Source organism: Antechinus flavipes, chromosome 2 (genome assembly GCF_016432865.1).
Source record: "Antechinus flavipes isolate AdamAnt ecotype Samford, QLD, Australia chromosome 2, AdamAnt_v2, whole genome shotgun sequence".
Classification (NCBI taxonomy): Eukaryota; Metazoa; Chordata; class Mammalia; order Dasyuromorphia; family Dasyuridae; genus Antechinus; species Antechinus flavipes.
In genome coordinates this window covers 87,061,978-87,077,916 of record NC_067399.1, presented here as the reverse complement: position 1 = coordinate 87,077,916, position 15,939 = coordinate 87,061,978, and the positions used below count along the sequence as shown (strand labels likewise).

Here is a 15,939-nt window from a genome sequence, read left to right as displayed (position 1 = left end):
CCCAACTTCCCAGGTCAGTGTGTGCCTTCACTTCCGATGCTCTGCTTTTTTTCTTCGGACCGTCTAAGGAACTCCTGATTCGTATTCCCCGCTTGGCTGGGCTCCGTTCAGCTTCGGTGCTTCATTTTAATCAGGCATTTGCTGTAGGCATCCCCGGCTCAGCGCCGGCCCCTGAAGCGCGGGGTCCTTTGGCAGACGCCCGCGCCTTTGGGTCTTTCCATGGCGCCGTCGCTGCGGACATACCGGCTTCGGGAGGTCGGGGTGAGGGACAACATGTACTACAAGTTCAGCGGCTTCACGCAGAAGCTGGCTGGGTCCTGGGCTTCGGCCGCCTACAGCCCTCAGGTACGAGAGCGAACACACGGGTCCACGATGGGAGAGCGGCTCTGGTCTGACTGTCCTTGGCGGAGCTTAAGTCGCCTGCTGTCCTCTGACCGGCGGCATCCTCCTCCTCACTGCCGGCTCCCTATCACCCCCAACCTCCCGAGTCCTAGGGCCCAGCGTGACCTTTCTGGACCACTCCTAAGAACAAAAGTGAACCCTGAGGCCACTGGTCTTATGAACTTGACTTTGCCGGCGCGTAGCCTCTAATCCCCTTTCCTTCCCCACCTCCTTCCTTTCCCCCTGCTCCACCATTCTCTCACATTGCCCAGAAAGTTGGCAAAAAGAAAGGAGTATTGCGTTGAATCGTAGTCAACGCGCACGTGTTAGGCACCTATGTATCAGGTACTGTGATTGACGGTGGGTATAGCCCCTAACTTCAACTAACTCATAGTCTAAAATGTGGAAGATAGAGTGAGAATCACGCAGGGCGATGGTAGAGAGAAATCTATCAGATGAAGGGAGACGAGGAAAGGTTTCTTGCAGAATGTGGAATTTTAGATGGGATCGGAGCCCGGAGAGTGCTGAGCAAAATAAAGTGGCTCTTGATCTCAAGGAGTTTGTATTTGTATTCCATTGGGGGACACGGTATGTAAGCAAAAGAGCCTGTATCGAGGGATTTCAAGATGTGCAACAATTGGAGGAAAAATTATTCCAGATATTCCAAAAGGGGACTCTCCCTGTAGCTTTTCCCAGGCTGATCTCACCAGCTCCCATTGAGTCAGTGACTGCTTGCGTGGATGGTCCCAGATCTGTTAGCCTGGTCTTTTTAACTTCGCGTCTCAGATCTGTTGGACTTCTAACTCAGCACGTCTCAAACTGGGCCCCGTTATTTTCCACCCTTGCTATCTTTCACTGTCAGGGCCCTGCCTTCCTCCCTGTCATCCAGGCTGGCAGCTTGAGTTCCGAGGTGAACTCCTCCCCTCTCCCCTCCCATAGCTAATCTACTGCCCAGCTGGTAACTTTCCTTCAGTCCGCTCCTTTCTTGTCTCTCACACTGCTTTGTTTTGGGAGCCTTCTTGGTCTGCTTTGCTGCCTTGTCTCTGGGCCCCAAGGCTCTCCATACTCCAGTCCACCCTCTGCTCAAAGCGACTGTCCAAGAGCACACATCTGATCGTGGCACACATGCCCTTCTCTACCTTATAAAGGCCTGGGCCTCCCTGCCACCTCCCAGATTCACAATTTAGCCCCCTTCTAACGATTTTCATCTTTTTATCTTCCTGTATTTCTTATGGTGTTTTTTAATCTGGTGACTTGGACCTCATTCCTGTTCCTTGCCTGAGGTATTCTTGAGATGCTCAGTTCTCCAAACTAAAGGGCATTTGCTCTGCTGTTCTTCCATACTTTGAATCCCTTGTCTCCTACTCTCTGCTTCCTGACTTCAGATTCAAGTAGGAGCTAAAATTCTACTTTCTACAGGAAGCTTCTTCCAATACTTCTTAGTTCTAGTGGCTTCCTTCTTGTAATTTCTGATTTATCCTATGTAAGGATTGTTTGTATACATTTGTTTTGTTATCTTCCCCATTAGATTGTGAATTCCTTACTCAACTGTCTTTTTTTTTTTTTCTTCATATTCCTAGCACTCAACAATATCTGGCACAGAGTAGGCATTTAATAAGTGTTATTGACTGACTGATAAAGAGGCTGAGGTGAAGGGGGAGTTGGTTAAGGAGCATTTATTAAAAATGTATTAAATGGAAGGCAGGAAGCTAAAGAGCAGGGATAGAAAAAAAAGGCAAAAAAAAAACACTCTAAAAATCATAGAGTAGATTCTAAGTAGAGAAATAGGAGGCGTGAGAATAACCAGTAGGCTAGTTTGGTTGGACATAAAATGGGTGAAAGGGAATAACTTGGGAAAAAATGCCTGGGAAATTATTTGGTCCTTAACACAACCAAAACATTTCAGAATCTGAGGGCTCCAAAGTAGCCATAAACCCTTAAAATAGTCTTTTCTATAACCTACCTGATGTGTCATCATGTAAACTTTTTTTGAAAACTCACAGTAAGTGGGGATTTTTGAAAATGTACAATAAGTGGGGAAGGCTTTTGAAGTCTTCTGCTTCAGGACAGAAGTGATGAGGTTTTTTTTTCATCTTTATGACCCATTGCTCCCAATTTTGCCTGTTGGGATCAAAGGAAACAATTGTGAGCCTTCTTTCACATGGCAGCCCTTTGATCATATCATCTTATTTTGGAAGTAATGTTTAGAGACACAGTCTGACTTAGTGAATAGAGCTGGTTTCAGAATGAGGAAGACCTGGCTTCTGATGCATATTCTTTTTGTGACCTCGGAAAAATTGCTTAATATCTAGATAGCTCTCTAATGCTCTTAACAGTCCTCATCCAAAACTATAAACTCTAGAGCAGATGGTAAAGGAGTTCCCTTATATAAGAGAAATTGCAGATCCAGGCTCTCTCCAGATTCCTCTCTTAATGTTTAGTAACTTGGCTTTCTTGGCTGCCGTATGTTGCTGGTGATTCATATTAACCTTGTGGCTCACTGAAATCCCCAGATTGTTTTCAGGCAAACTGCTCCTTAATCATGGTTCCCCCATCTTGTACTTGGGAAGTTTATCTTTTTGAACCCAATGGTAAGACTTGGTCTCTATTAAATTCTAGATTTAATCCAGTAACCTAGTCAAATCTTGACTTCTCCAGATCTTTTCAGATCCTTGTATGATGTTGGCTGTCTCTTCTACTGAGATCACCTCCTGATTTATAAAGTTTGCCATGTTTGTCTTTATCCAGATTATTAATAAAAATGTTCAACAGTATAAGGCCAAATACATATGCCTCTGGAGCACTCTATTGGAGACTTCTGTCCAAATTGCCGTTCAATCCTATTGGTCCAGTAGTTGAATTAGTTTTGAATCTTCCATACAATCATCTTGCCCACTTCTTTTCATCTTTTCCATGAGTTTTCAAATGCTTTGTTAAATTTTGATCTAATAATTTAGATAGTGTTAAAAAAAATGAAATGAGGTTAAACTTGCACTCTTAGAATTGCGTTCAAAAAAACCCCAAAATTTCCCAAAATAAGATGAGGGAGCCGTGATTAAGGAACAATTTATACTGGCTTTGTGATTCTTGCTTTTTGTAGATGTTCTCTAACATAAAGTTGATGATCCATTGTAGAATTCTACAGGTTGAAATAAAGCTTTCTGTCCTATAGTTTGCAGGCTCCATTTACTTTTTTTTTATTAAGTGCAATAATATTTGCCCCTCTTTAGTATTGTGTTATCCTTCCCATTCTTTATGTCTTTTCATGGATCATCCTAAAGAGCTCCAGACATGCCTGCCAGTTCTCTTATTTATCTACACTAGATTACTTGAACTCATCAAAGGGAAGTGATCCAGGTATAGTCTTACTGTCTTCTCTTTCCTATCACCTCTTAGTCATGTTTGTTCTTTCTTCAGTCCAAGGTCATCATCTGTTGGAGATTGAACGGTTCTGCCTTCTTTCATCAGTTGTTGTGGTCTTCTCTCCATATAATACGCGGAGAGCAGAGGATGTCTTAGATCGTAGTCTTCCCCTCCCCCCACCCATAACATTTTTCTAAAAAAATGATTTAACTTTTCTTCTCCAGCCTCAGTTTATTTTGAGCTTTAACACTCCTGATATTGTTCTAGAGGACCATAACACATTTTTTTGTATGTGTTTGGTTATCTCTCCTTGCTTCCATCTTTTGTACATTTCTTTTAACAAATCTAAATTGCTTGCTGAGTGCAGTGTAAATTCATGGTCTTTTTCTCTAGCTCCAGTTTTCCTAATGAAAATTGTTTGCTATGGTATTTGGGCTGTGTATATGGCGCACACACACACAGACACAGACTGAGAGGGATGGACAGATAGACAGAGATAGTTTTTTAATCACTTTCCCACAATTTGGTGTCTGAAAGATCTGAGAATAGACAGATACATTCTAATCATTTATTAGATGCCCTTTATCCCTGGGTTGTCATTCTTATATTTTAAGCCACGTTTCAGAAATAGAAATCCCATTTTCAACACCATCTTCTTAATCAGCTGTTCAGTTCCCAAATATGCCTTTCTTTTCTGCATCTTTTGCTTCAGTAGTCATCAGTGATGAAAACACTACCTGTGCCTTCTGGCGATATTTTTTGTGCCCACTTGAATTATCAGAAATGGGAAGTAGTTATCTATTGGACAGGTCTTGGATATATTCATCAGGGTGACAACAGTCCCTTAGTTTGGCCAGGAACTGCCTCAGTGTCCCTCAGCAGGGAGACACCAACAGCTACCACTCTTGTCTTCCTTTGGCCTTTAATGTGTGATTTCTCATGCGATCTATAAGCACCTGCTTTCTCCTCAGATCATTCAGTTCCCTACTCTTTTGAAAGAGTCTAAATTACATTTTTTAGCTCCAAATTCTTAATTTCTTTCTTCACAGTGACATTCTTCCAGGCCAGTTGGAACCAGATTATAGAAAGCTTTAAATGCCTGTTGGAAAAAGTACTTGGTGACAAAGACAACACGGAGCCTCTGCAGATTTTTTGAGGAGAGAATTGGCATGGTCAGACCTGTATGGTAGGGGTATTTGACAGCAGTGGAGATGGCTTGGATTGGAAACAGACCAATCTGGAGGCTATTAGAATATGGGTGAAGGGTTAGAGTGGTGGCTTGTGAATGGAGGTGGACATGAGATGTAAAAGTACACTTGGACTGTGTTCACTGAGTGAAAGGGAAAAGTCAAGTTTCAGTTTGAGTATAGAAACCTGGATGAGTGGAAGAATGGTGAGACCTTCATCAGAAACAGGAAGCTTATTTTTTCCCAAGTGAAGATTTTTTTATATTTTTTCCCATTTACATGTCATAACAATTTTTAACATTCATCTAAGAAACTTTAAATTCCAAATCCTCTCCTCTTTAAGAAGGCACTTTGATATAGATTAGATATGTGCAGTCATGCAAAACATAAGAAATGGGCAAATTTAGAGGAGAAATGATTTTGCTGGGAGAACATTGTGAGTTCCATTTTGAATACTTTTAATTTTAGATGCCAGCTTATATCTAGGTGGACATATCCAGGAGGCAGCTGTCTATAGGAGAGTGTAGTTCAGGCATAAGATAAGGGCTGGCTGAAATAAATTTTGGATGATCATGAGCTCCATGAAAGCTAATTATAGAAAGATTAGAGAGAGCAAAGAAGCCTTATAACAGAATTCTTCAGTTAGGAAGAGAGACAAGGATGATGATCCAGCAAAGGAGCCTGAGGAGATGTGAGAAAGGTAGAACCAGCAGAGACATCAAGAAAAGAGAGTTGACAGTGCCCCTGGCTTCAGAGAGGTCCTGGAAAATGGGGCCTGAGAAAAGGCTATTGGATTGAACAGGTAAGAGATTGTGGGTAAAAAAATTTTTAAGCATCTTTTATTTATTTATTTATTTTTGAATGCCTTTCGATTTTTCCAAATACATGCAAAGACAATTTTCAACATTCACCTTTGCAAAACCTTGTGTTCCAGATTTTTCTTTCCCCTCCCCCGAATAGAAAGCAATCTGATGTATGTTAAATGTGTGCAATTCTTCTAAAGATATTTCCATATAAATCATGCTGTATTAGAAAGCAAACAGACAAAAACAAAAAAATGAAAATACTATGCTTTATTCCACATTCAGTCTCCATAGATCTATATCTGGATGCAGAAGGCTCTTTTCATCACAAGTCTATTGGAATTGCTTGATCATGGGTAATCTTGAAGACCAGTTTCCATTGAATGGAGTAGGCAAAGTTAGGTTGTGAGGCATTGAGTAATTAGGAAAAGAAGATTTTTAGTGTAGGCATTCCTTTCCAGAAGTTTGACTGTGAGAGAAGAGATGCATGCAGGATGATGATTTGTGGAATAGCAAGACAAAATAAGATTTTTTTTAAGGGCAGGGGGGACATTTGTAGTTGGCCAGGATAGACTAATGGATAAAGGGAGCTTGAGAATGTTGGGGTTGGAGGAAGAAGGAGAGAGAGCAGAAGACACATGATCAGAATCCCAAATAGAGGGATTAGCCTTGGGTTTCTGAAACAGAGAAGAAAATTGGCAATGACCTAGAAAGGTTTTGAGGTATGAAGATGCTTTCTTTTCTTATAGAATACGGAAACTGTTAGGAGGTATTGAGGAAGGTTGTGTTGGGAAGATATATTTTAGAGGAAGCATTTTGAATTCATTCAATGTACATTAGCATCTAAAACGTGATTACCTTAGGTGATATTCTCTCTGTCTTAGTATGCTTTTTTAAAGTATGCACTCTCTCTCAAATTTCATTATATAAGCAATAAACTAGTTAAATTCTAAAAATAATAGAATAAGTTACTAATAGTCCATTTTTCAGTTTTCCTAGATCAGTTGCCAGTTGACTGGTTTTACCATGGAGCTAGATGCCCCTACTTGAAATTTAGCTGTTATCTTTTGAATCTTTTCTTAACTGTTCCCCCCATTTTATCAGGTCCTACCCATTTTACCTCCAAAGCTCTCCTTATCCCATTGCTGACTCAGGAGTTCAGGGGGAGAGGAGAGAGGTGAGGAGAGAGAGGGAAAAGGGAGAAGAGACACTGACAGAGAGATCCAGTGAGGCTGTAAAGAGATTAGAACCAGATTATATATGGCTTTCAAAGCTAGATAGAGGAATTTATATTTTATTCTAGAGATAATAGGAAAAGCACCAGAACTGAGTAGTTAAAATGATCAGATCTACATTTAAGGAAAATTACTTTGGAAGCAGCACCTAGACTAGACTGGAATGGTGAGAGAATTGACACAGGGGGACCAATTAGGTGGCTGTAGGAATAATCCAAGTGAAAGATGATGAAGACCTAAATTTAGGTTGTAGCTCTGGGAATAGAGAAGAGGATTAGATGAAAGAGATGTTGTGAATGTAGAAATGGCATTACTTGGCAATTGGTTGGATATATGGAATAAGGGAGAATGAGAAATCCAGGATAATGTTAAGATCACAAACCTGTGGAGACTGGCAGAATGGTGATAGTACCTTCAATAGGAGTAAAAAAGTTTGAGAGAGAAGAGGGTTTGGGGAGGAAGACAAGATTTGGTTTTGGACTTGAGTTTAAAGTGTGTCTGAGATGTGCGTTTTGAAATGTCTAATAGGTAGTTGCTGATTGTGGGACTAAAGTTCAGGGAAAGACTGGTTTCTTGGATATAGATACACACAGGCATCTTTATGTATGTGTATATATGTCATCTGCATAGAGGTGAAAGTTAAACTATGGAATCTGATAGGCTATTTATAAATAGAATGTAGAGGTAGAAGAAAAGAGGATTTGGAATTAAGAAGGATGAAGTTTGAGGAAAGACCTTTACATTTAGTAATTAAAATTTCATTAATAAGTTGAGAGAGCAATTTCATTTGATGGATAATATAGGAAGGCTGAATCCAAAGGTTTGAGAAATGATTCAGAGAAGAGGAAGTGGAGGCAGCAAGTGTACATATAATCCTTCATTGATTTATCTTTTTGAGTACCAGTATTCTCTAAGCTTCTATCTAGCTTTCTCTCTACATTTTCTCTCTTTGGTGTTTCATCCATCTTTGTGCAGATGGCTCCAAATCTATACCACTGTTTAACTCCCCTGAAGTGCAATCCTACATTTCTGTATGCCTACTAGATATCTCTATTTTAATGTTTCATTGTCTCCTAAAAATTAATGTCCTCCCATCCTCTCGTACAATAAAACCTTTGGCCCTCCTCTGCACCTTTTCTATATATATTGATAATACCACCATTCCTGAACAGACTGAATCTTAAAAGCTCAGAACTTAAAAAAAATTCCTCTTCCAAATTCTATTGCTTTTGCCTTTCCATTATCCTTCATATCTCTCTCTTCCTTTCCTTTCCCACTAATATTGCTGTAGTTTTGGCCCTCCTTAATGTCTTACCCACTGTAGAAGCCTCCTAACTGATTTCCGTCTCCTATTTTTAATTCATCCTTGATAAGGCTGTGGCACTCTCCCACCCCCAAATCCCCAGTGGCTTCCTATTGTTTAGAGAATAAAATAAAAACTCCTTCGTTTGTCTGGTTCTGACATACCTTCCTAATCTTTGTTGTTATGTAGTCATTTTCAGTCATAATCTGTTGCTTTCTGACTCCATTTGGGGTTTTCTTGGGAAAAATATTGTGGTTTGCCATTTCCTTTCTCAGCTCATTTTACAAAGAAGCTGAAGCAGACAGGGTTAGGTGACTTGGTCAAGGTGACACAGCTAGTAAGTTAGGACAGATTTGAACTCAGGAAGGTTAGTCTTCCTGACTTCAGGCCTAGCACTTCATGCACTGCAGTCCTCCCTTAGCTGCTCAGTTTTTAGTCTAGTCATACTTATTTTATTTGTCATCTACACAATTGTTTTTCCAACCAGAATTGATTACTAATTAGTTCTCATGGATGTTGTTTGGTTCCTCATCTCTATGCATTTGCACAGGCAATTTGCCATTCCTAGAATATCCACATTTCTGCTTATTAAAATACTTTTTCATTCAAAGCTTAGCCCAGGAGGTACCTTATCTCAGGGGTTCTCAAACTTTTTAAATAGGGGGCCAGTTCACTGTCCCTCAGACTGTTGGAGGGCCGGACTATAGCAAAAACAAAAACTTTGTTTTATGGGCCTTTAAATAAAGAAACTTCATAGCCCTGAGTGAGGGGGCTGCTGCATCTGGCCTGCGGGCTGTATACAGTTTGAGGACCCCTGCCTTATCTAGTGTATCTTTGATAACTTCTCCTCTGAAGCTAAAAAGGATACCTCCTCATATTTTTTTAATACTTAGTCTAAACTTCTGCTTGGCCCTTAGCACAGCTTACCTTGGATTTTACTTATTTTGTGTACATGCCTTAAACTTCCAAGTTTATTGTAAGCTCTCTAAAGTCAGGGTCTGTATTTTTCAATCCAGAGCCTTTTAGCATAGTTTCTTTCCCATATAAGCACACAATGAATGTTTTGATGTGCATTACCTCTGAAAGAAATATGATTTAGGACTTTCAGAGGGATTTGAGTAGGGTATTCCATGCCTAAAGAACTGACAGAGTAAAGACATGGGATAGAATTTGGATGAATTGTATTTTATTGGGGAGGCTAGGATAAGAGAGTTGAAAAGAAGTGGAATATAAATAGGGGATGAAATTATGTGGCATCTTATATATAGACCAAAGTTTTTAAGCTGGAGAGTGATGGTCAGAGCCTAATGTAAGAAAGATTTATCCAGCATTGTTAGGATGCAGGGGAGGGCAGCAGGCAGATTAAGAGGGAGATGCAATATTTGGATATGATCATTCAGCCACTTCTAAAGGCAAGAGGTAGGCCACTCACAACTCAAGATTATAATGAAATACTTTATTGAGTGCTTTGCTAAGAATTCAGATGTGTTCTGCCTGTGATGCTTACTTAAATAACCAAATTAACTCTGTCAAAAAAGTGTTATGAAATCTGTCTGACATGACTTGTCCTTAATGATTTGTACTGGATCACAGTGATCGCTTCTTTAAAAAAAAAGCCAAACCACTCAAAATCCATCTGTTCAATATTCTGTTCTAGAAATTATCCTGGATTCAACATTAAATTCACCACCCCATAGCTGGTATAATTTTACCTTCTTGAATTGAAGACAGGTCTTCTGACTGCAAAGGCAATCTTCTTCTCCAAGACAGTCACACTGAGAGCAGGCTGACAAGGACAGCCCCAAGCCCTTTCCATCCTGAGATGGCCAGGCTCATTCTAGACAACCAGCAAATATTTATAGGGCCCCTGTTATTCCTACCTACTCATTCACCTCATTACATTATCTCATCTCATGTCATAGTAAATGCCATATTATCCCCATTTAATGGATGGGGAAACCCAAGTTCACAGAGAACGAATTTGCCCAAAGTCTCATAACTACTGAGTGGCAGAGCTGGGATTCAAAATGGGATCTCCGGATTCACAGGCTTAATCTCTAGTCAGATGTGGTGTTAGTGTTGGCCTCCACATTCAGTAAAGTGTTTCATTATGTCCTGAGGAGATGAGAATTTTCTTGCCTTCAGAAGTGGCTGGATGATTATATCCAAAGGTCATCGTTACATCTTCTAACTTGCCTGCTGTCCTCCCTTCCATCCCAAACAATGCCTGATTAATCCTTCTCATGTTAAGTTCTAACCATCATTTCTCAGTTTAAAAATCTTGGCCTCTCATATAAGGTCCCCGAGAGTCTTATCCTAGTTACCTTCATTCCTTTTCAAGTTTCTTAGCCTATTATCTTTTCAAGTGCCATTCATTCAGAGTCTATCCTATATTTTAATCTGTCAGTTCCTTGGATGTGGAATCCCCTCTCCAATCCCCATGAGAGTTCTAATTTTTGATCTTCTGGTGTGGACCCTGACTTCTTTTTTTTTCTTTCTTAAGAAAAAGTGTTTAAAAGTGGCAGCAAGGGGTAATGGTTAGGGGGCTGTCCTTGGAGTCAAGAAGTTTGGCCTTCAAAACATATGAGCTAATGACCCAATCTTTTAGTGTTCCAAATACTGTAATAATAAGTTAAGGGAATTAACACTCTGAGAATTCATATAGTGATAAAATCTTAGGATTAGGAAATCCCCGCTTTCCCTCCTCCCAACTTTGGAAGAAAAAAGTGTTTAAGCCAGAATTTGTCCTGAGAGAAAGAGCAGAAGTGCTTTGTAGAATGTTTGAAGATTAGACAACAGACTCTTGGTGATAGGAGAATGAGGGGAAAGTTTTAACAGAATATATGTGCCACCACCATTCCTGAGAGCAGAGCTTCTTAAAAGAGCCATTTAAATGAAATACTTTCAACTCAACATTTATTTTTTCCTTTCTTATAGGGCTTAAAACCTGTGGCATCCTCAGAAGCACCACCTATTATATTTGCCACTCCAACGAAATTTGCCTCAGAAGCAGATACATATGATTATGCTGGGAAAAACAAAGTTCCAGAGCTGCAGAAATTTTTTCAGGTGAGGGTAGGAAAAGTAACTTGTGAATTACTTGTATTTTTGTGACCTTTTAAGTAGAGATTTTCTTCCAACGGTTTGAATCTTTCTATTTTAGGACTCATGCCACCTCTGTCCCCAAACATGGATTTCCTCACATCCCTTGAAACCATTTTTTTTTTTTTTTTAAATCTATAGGCCTTATTTCCACTTTCTGGTAAAAGTGAAGGGATTCATGTTGCAGGTGGTGTTTCATGGGATCAGTGGTTTTTAGTAGGATACCCAATCAATTCTTGGTCTACCCATATTGGGAAGAGATAATCCAAAAGACATTTATTTCTGTTTGGCTTTAAACAAAGACTTTTAAAAATTTGCCAGTAATTCCACATCATAATTTTTTTTTAATTAGACTATAAAATTCTCTACTTTGTTCTCAACCCACAAAGGGATGAGGTTCATTGTGGTATAATAAAAGGGCTTCCACTCAGAAGGTGCTATTGATGACCTAAGTGATTTTGGATAAGGTATTCCTCTGGGCCTTGGTTTTTCCATATGTAGAGTAAGGAGTTTGAAGTAGGTGATCTCTTAAGTCCATTTAATAATTAGATATTCTGAAACTTGGTGAAAGACAGAAGGAAGTCAGAATGGAATTCAAATATATCCACTGCAAGGAGTGGATAATCTGTATGCATAATTAAAGCTTACTGCTAAGAAAAAAAGAGACACTTTGTAGTATTCCTTTTCAAAGAAATATTCATTAAACTGAAACCTTTCCCCTCTTCTGCATTTCTTCTTACTATTAAGATTGTTACAATCTTTCTATTCCCTCTCAGTTGGCTCAAAAATGCAGTTATTTGCCTCATCTTGTCAGTTTTCTGTTTTGTTGTATGTTTCCTCTCTATCCACACTGTCACCGTCTCATTCCTAACCCTTATAACCTCTTCTTTGCATTGCATGATATTTAAATTGTTCTACCTACCTCAAGTCTCTCCTTCCTTCAGTCCATCCTCTACATGGCTACCAAAGTAATTTTCCCAAAGTGCAGGTGTGCCATGTTCCTCACTTTTGCTCCCTACTCAATGGACTCTACTATATCCCTGTTACCCTTCAGCAGCTCCTTATTAACTCCAGTATCAAATATTGGCTCTTCAACAATTTGATCTCTTCCTGTCTTTCTGGTTTCTTACACATTACTCCCCTCCATGAACTATGGCTTATTTGCTGTTCCTTATGGGTGATTGTCTTACATGCCCATTCATTTGTATTGGCTTCTCCTGACTTCCACCTATGACTCGGGGTGACCTCCTGGATCCCCAGACTAGTGCCTGCCCTCCTCAGGTTACCTTCCATTTACCTTACATGTCGTGTGTGTATCCATTTCCCTCTCACTAGAATGAGGACTCTGCAGTGCTTGGTTCAGTGCCTGGCACGTGGGAACTGCTTGTTGATTTCTTCGTTGCTATGCTTGATACATGGATGCCCTGATCTTGAGCTGAAAGAGATTTTAGAAATTACCTTACCCAACCCTCAGTTTGATAGATAAGAAAACTGAGATCCAAAGACATGACATAAGTTGACCAAAACTGTACATTCCACAGTAAACGGGAATCAACAGCAAAGCCTGGGCTTCTACATTCTGAATCTTGTATTGTTCTATGACTTACAGAATGATTTTATTTGAAATGTGGCACTACTCTATCAAATTAGATAAAATTAATACTTTTTTTCTTGACAAGGCCTAAAGAAAGTATTTTGATGAGTTGAAAGCAGAAAGGAAGCCTCTTGGAGAGGGTGAAATATAATGGACTAAAGCTGCTTTTGTAGATTTTCACTTAATATACTGGGTTTTAAAAGCTTAACAGAAAAAGGGCAATTGAGCACAAAATGGACTTGAACTCATCCAGGTTTAATCAGCCTGTTGTATTCAAACTTTGGTCCTTATAGGATCAGCATTGCATATTAAGCAAATAGTATTTTGTTTTGCCTAGACATTGATCTATATAGCTCTTTTATTCTTTAGTGCCCTTCATTAGTTCTTCTGAAATAAGAAACCTATGACATAAAAGATATGCATACCGAAGACCAAATTTGGAATGAATAGATATAGAAACTATAGTCTATATTTACATGAAAATGTAGTATTATAATGTTATTTAATGTTCAAAGGAATTAATTTTGTTTTTCTCCATTAATCATGCTGGTGGATTAGTTTTAGAATCTCTTGACTTATATGTGTCTTCTTGGTTTTTGGTATTTGCAATTATTAATACATGCTGTTTTTTTTTTTTCCTTCAAGAAAGCTGATGGCATACCTGTCCACTTGAAACAAGGTCTACCTGACCAAATGCTCTATCGGACCACCATGGCTTTGACACTGGGAGGGACCATCTACTGCCTGATAGCTCTCTACATGGCTTCACAACCCAAAAATAAATGAATAGGAGTACATAAGACTGATTGATGTATTAACAAGAGTTTGGGTATAAAACCTTTTGAGTTTTCTATTTTCCTATTTGCCAGTGAATTTTCTACCCGTGTAAGTTTATATTTTTCAGATAGAATTAGAAAGTTTATCAATAAGGGAATATATTGTTTGGTTTGTTTCTGAAAAATAAGTGGATTATCAGAACATGTTGAAGCATCAGCTATTAATAAGGTGATGAAGCCTTTTTAATTTAATGAAGTCGTCCCTTTTTTCTCCAAAGGTTTGCAGGCCAGCTCGTTAATACCACATTGTGATGGGGCCACCAGGGATTGCTGTTTGTGCCTGTCAGGCCACTTAAAGTGGGGGGAAGCTTTTCTGTAACCTGATGTGTGCTGGCTAAGGGAGGAAGGGATTCACTGAAGCCAGCATCAGTGACAGGAAGTCCTTTAACTTTCTCATGCCAAAAATCTGTTCTTTCTGACACCACAAATTTCACTGGGAATTTAATTAGCTGTTAATTTGGTGGATTTTTCCATCTTGCATCATGGTGTTAATAGAAATTATTTTCTGTTAACTCTCCATATTCCGATAACTTTATCATATTGTTTCAAAAGGGTTATTTATATGCCTGATCTCTGACCTCTTTAAATATTTCAGAGATGAAGATTATTTATTCCACCATGGGAACACTTAATAAAAGTTTTGCACTTTGGACTGAACTGTTGTGAAGTACATTGCTACCAGCACTTCTCCTTTACTCTTGTTAAATACTATAGCTTTGAAGTATAATTTATTTTTGCTTGTGGAATAAATACATGAATGAGATGTTTCGAGTTGAGTTTTTATTTTGAATTAAATGACCTTTTCAGTACATATTTTCATAATAGACATGCTTTGATTGTTGCATTATTTTTTAAAGATTATTCAAGTTGGTCTTGAAAAAACTCTTCTCTTTTTGAACATTTAACTATTCCTCAAAGTCAAGGATAAACCTAATAGAAGTGATTAATTACCACATAGTCCCTTTCTAAGACAATAGCCTTCGCTCCTTAATGAAATGCTGTTGTAAATCATGGTTCATTGAAAAATAACTTTTTCCTTTTCTGTAGCATTTGGGGGAATTCTGTTTGATTATTTCCTTTGTTTAGAGAAGTGGGAATCTTTTTCCTTCTCTATATGTGAGCATTTGCTTGTGGTCTGTATGTTCTTACAGTCAAAGTAAAAATTGAAAGTCCCTCTTCTCTTTTAAGAATAAAATATAATAATTGTATAGGGAGTTTTAGCTTTGTTTACGACATGAGAATAGATTTTTTTTCATCTAGAGCAGGTATCAACTATTACATAAATAATATTCTGTAGATTTCAAATAGTGTTTCTATTTATTTGCAACTTAGCTTTTGTTGTCTATCAAAATGCAGAGGTAAGTTCTGGCTTTTTGGTGGGGCTTTTTCTTGCATTTTTAAAATTATAGCTTTTTTTTTTTTTTACAAGGTATATGCATGGATAATTTTTCAGCATTGACAATAGCAAAACCTTTTGTTCCAATTTTTCCCCTCCTTCCCCCTTCTCCCCCCCAAGATGGCAGGTGGACCAATACATGTTAAATATATTAAAGTCTATGTTAAATACAATATATGTATACATACCCATACAGTTATTTTGCTGTACAAAAAGAATTGGACTTTGAAATAGTGTACAATTAGTCTGTGAAGGAAATAAAAAATGCAGGTGGACAAAAATAGAGGGATTGGGAATTCTATGTAGTGGTTCATAGTCTTCTCCCAGAGTTCTTTTCTCTGGCTGTAGCTGGTTCAATTCATTTCTGCTCTATTGGAACTGATTTGGTTCATCTCATTGTTAAAGAGGGCCATGTCCATCAGAATTGATCATCATATAGTATTGTTGAAGTATATCATGATCTTCTGGTCCTGCTCATTTCACTCAGCATCAGTTCATGTAAGTTTCTCCGAGCCTTTCTGAAAGGATGACATTTCTTAAAGAAATTCTCGTTTGCTTTTAATAGAAATATAGTACTTGTCTTTGTAATCTCTGGCCAGCAGCAGCCCTAACTTACTGTAGTGCTCCTCCTTGATGTCAAACTTGAATATTTGGTATATCCCTCGTTCTTTTACATCTTATTCCTCACAAATTTATCCAATTTTTTTTGGTGCCATTGATTTTATACCCTGATGTTTAC

General features: G+C 38.7%; 1 protein-coding gene across 1 annotated transcript; it reads left to right on the top strand.

Moving 5' to 3' along the window:
- Window positions 1-202: 202 nt before the first annotated feature.
- On the top strand, window positions 203-14,567 carry LOC127548020 (cytochrome c oxidase subunit 7A-related protein, mitochondrial). Its single transcript, XM_051975176.1, has 3 exons — window positions 203-345; window positions 11,210-11,341; window positions 13,614-14,567. The coding sequence occupies exons 1-3, from the start codon at window positions 220-222 to the stop codon at window positions 13,752-13,754; spliced, it is 399 nt and encodes a 132-aa protein (XP_051831136.1). The 5' UTR covers window positions 203-219; the 3' UTR covers window positions 13,755-14,567.
- The last annotated feature ends 1,372 nt before the right edge of the window (window positions 14,568-15,939 follow it).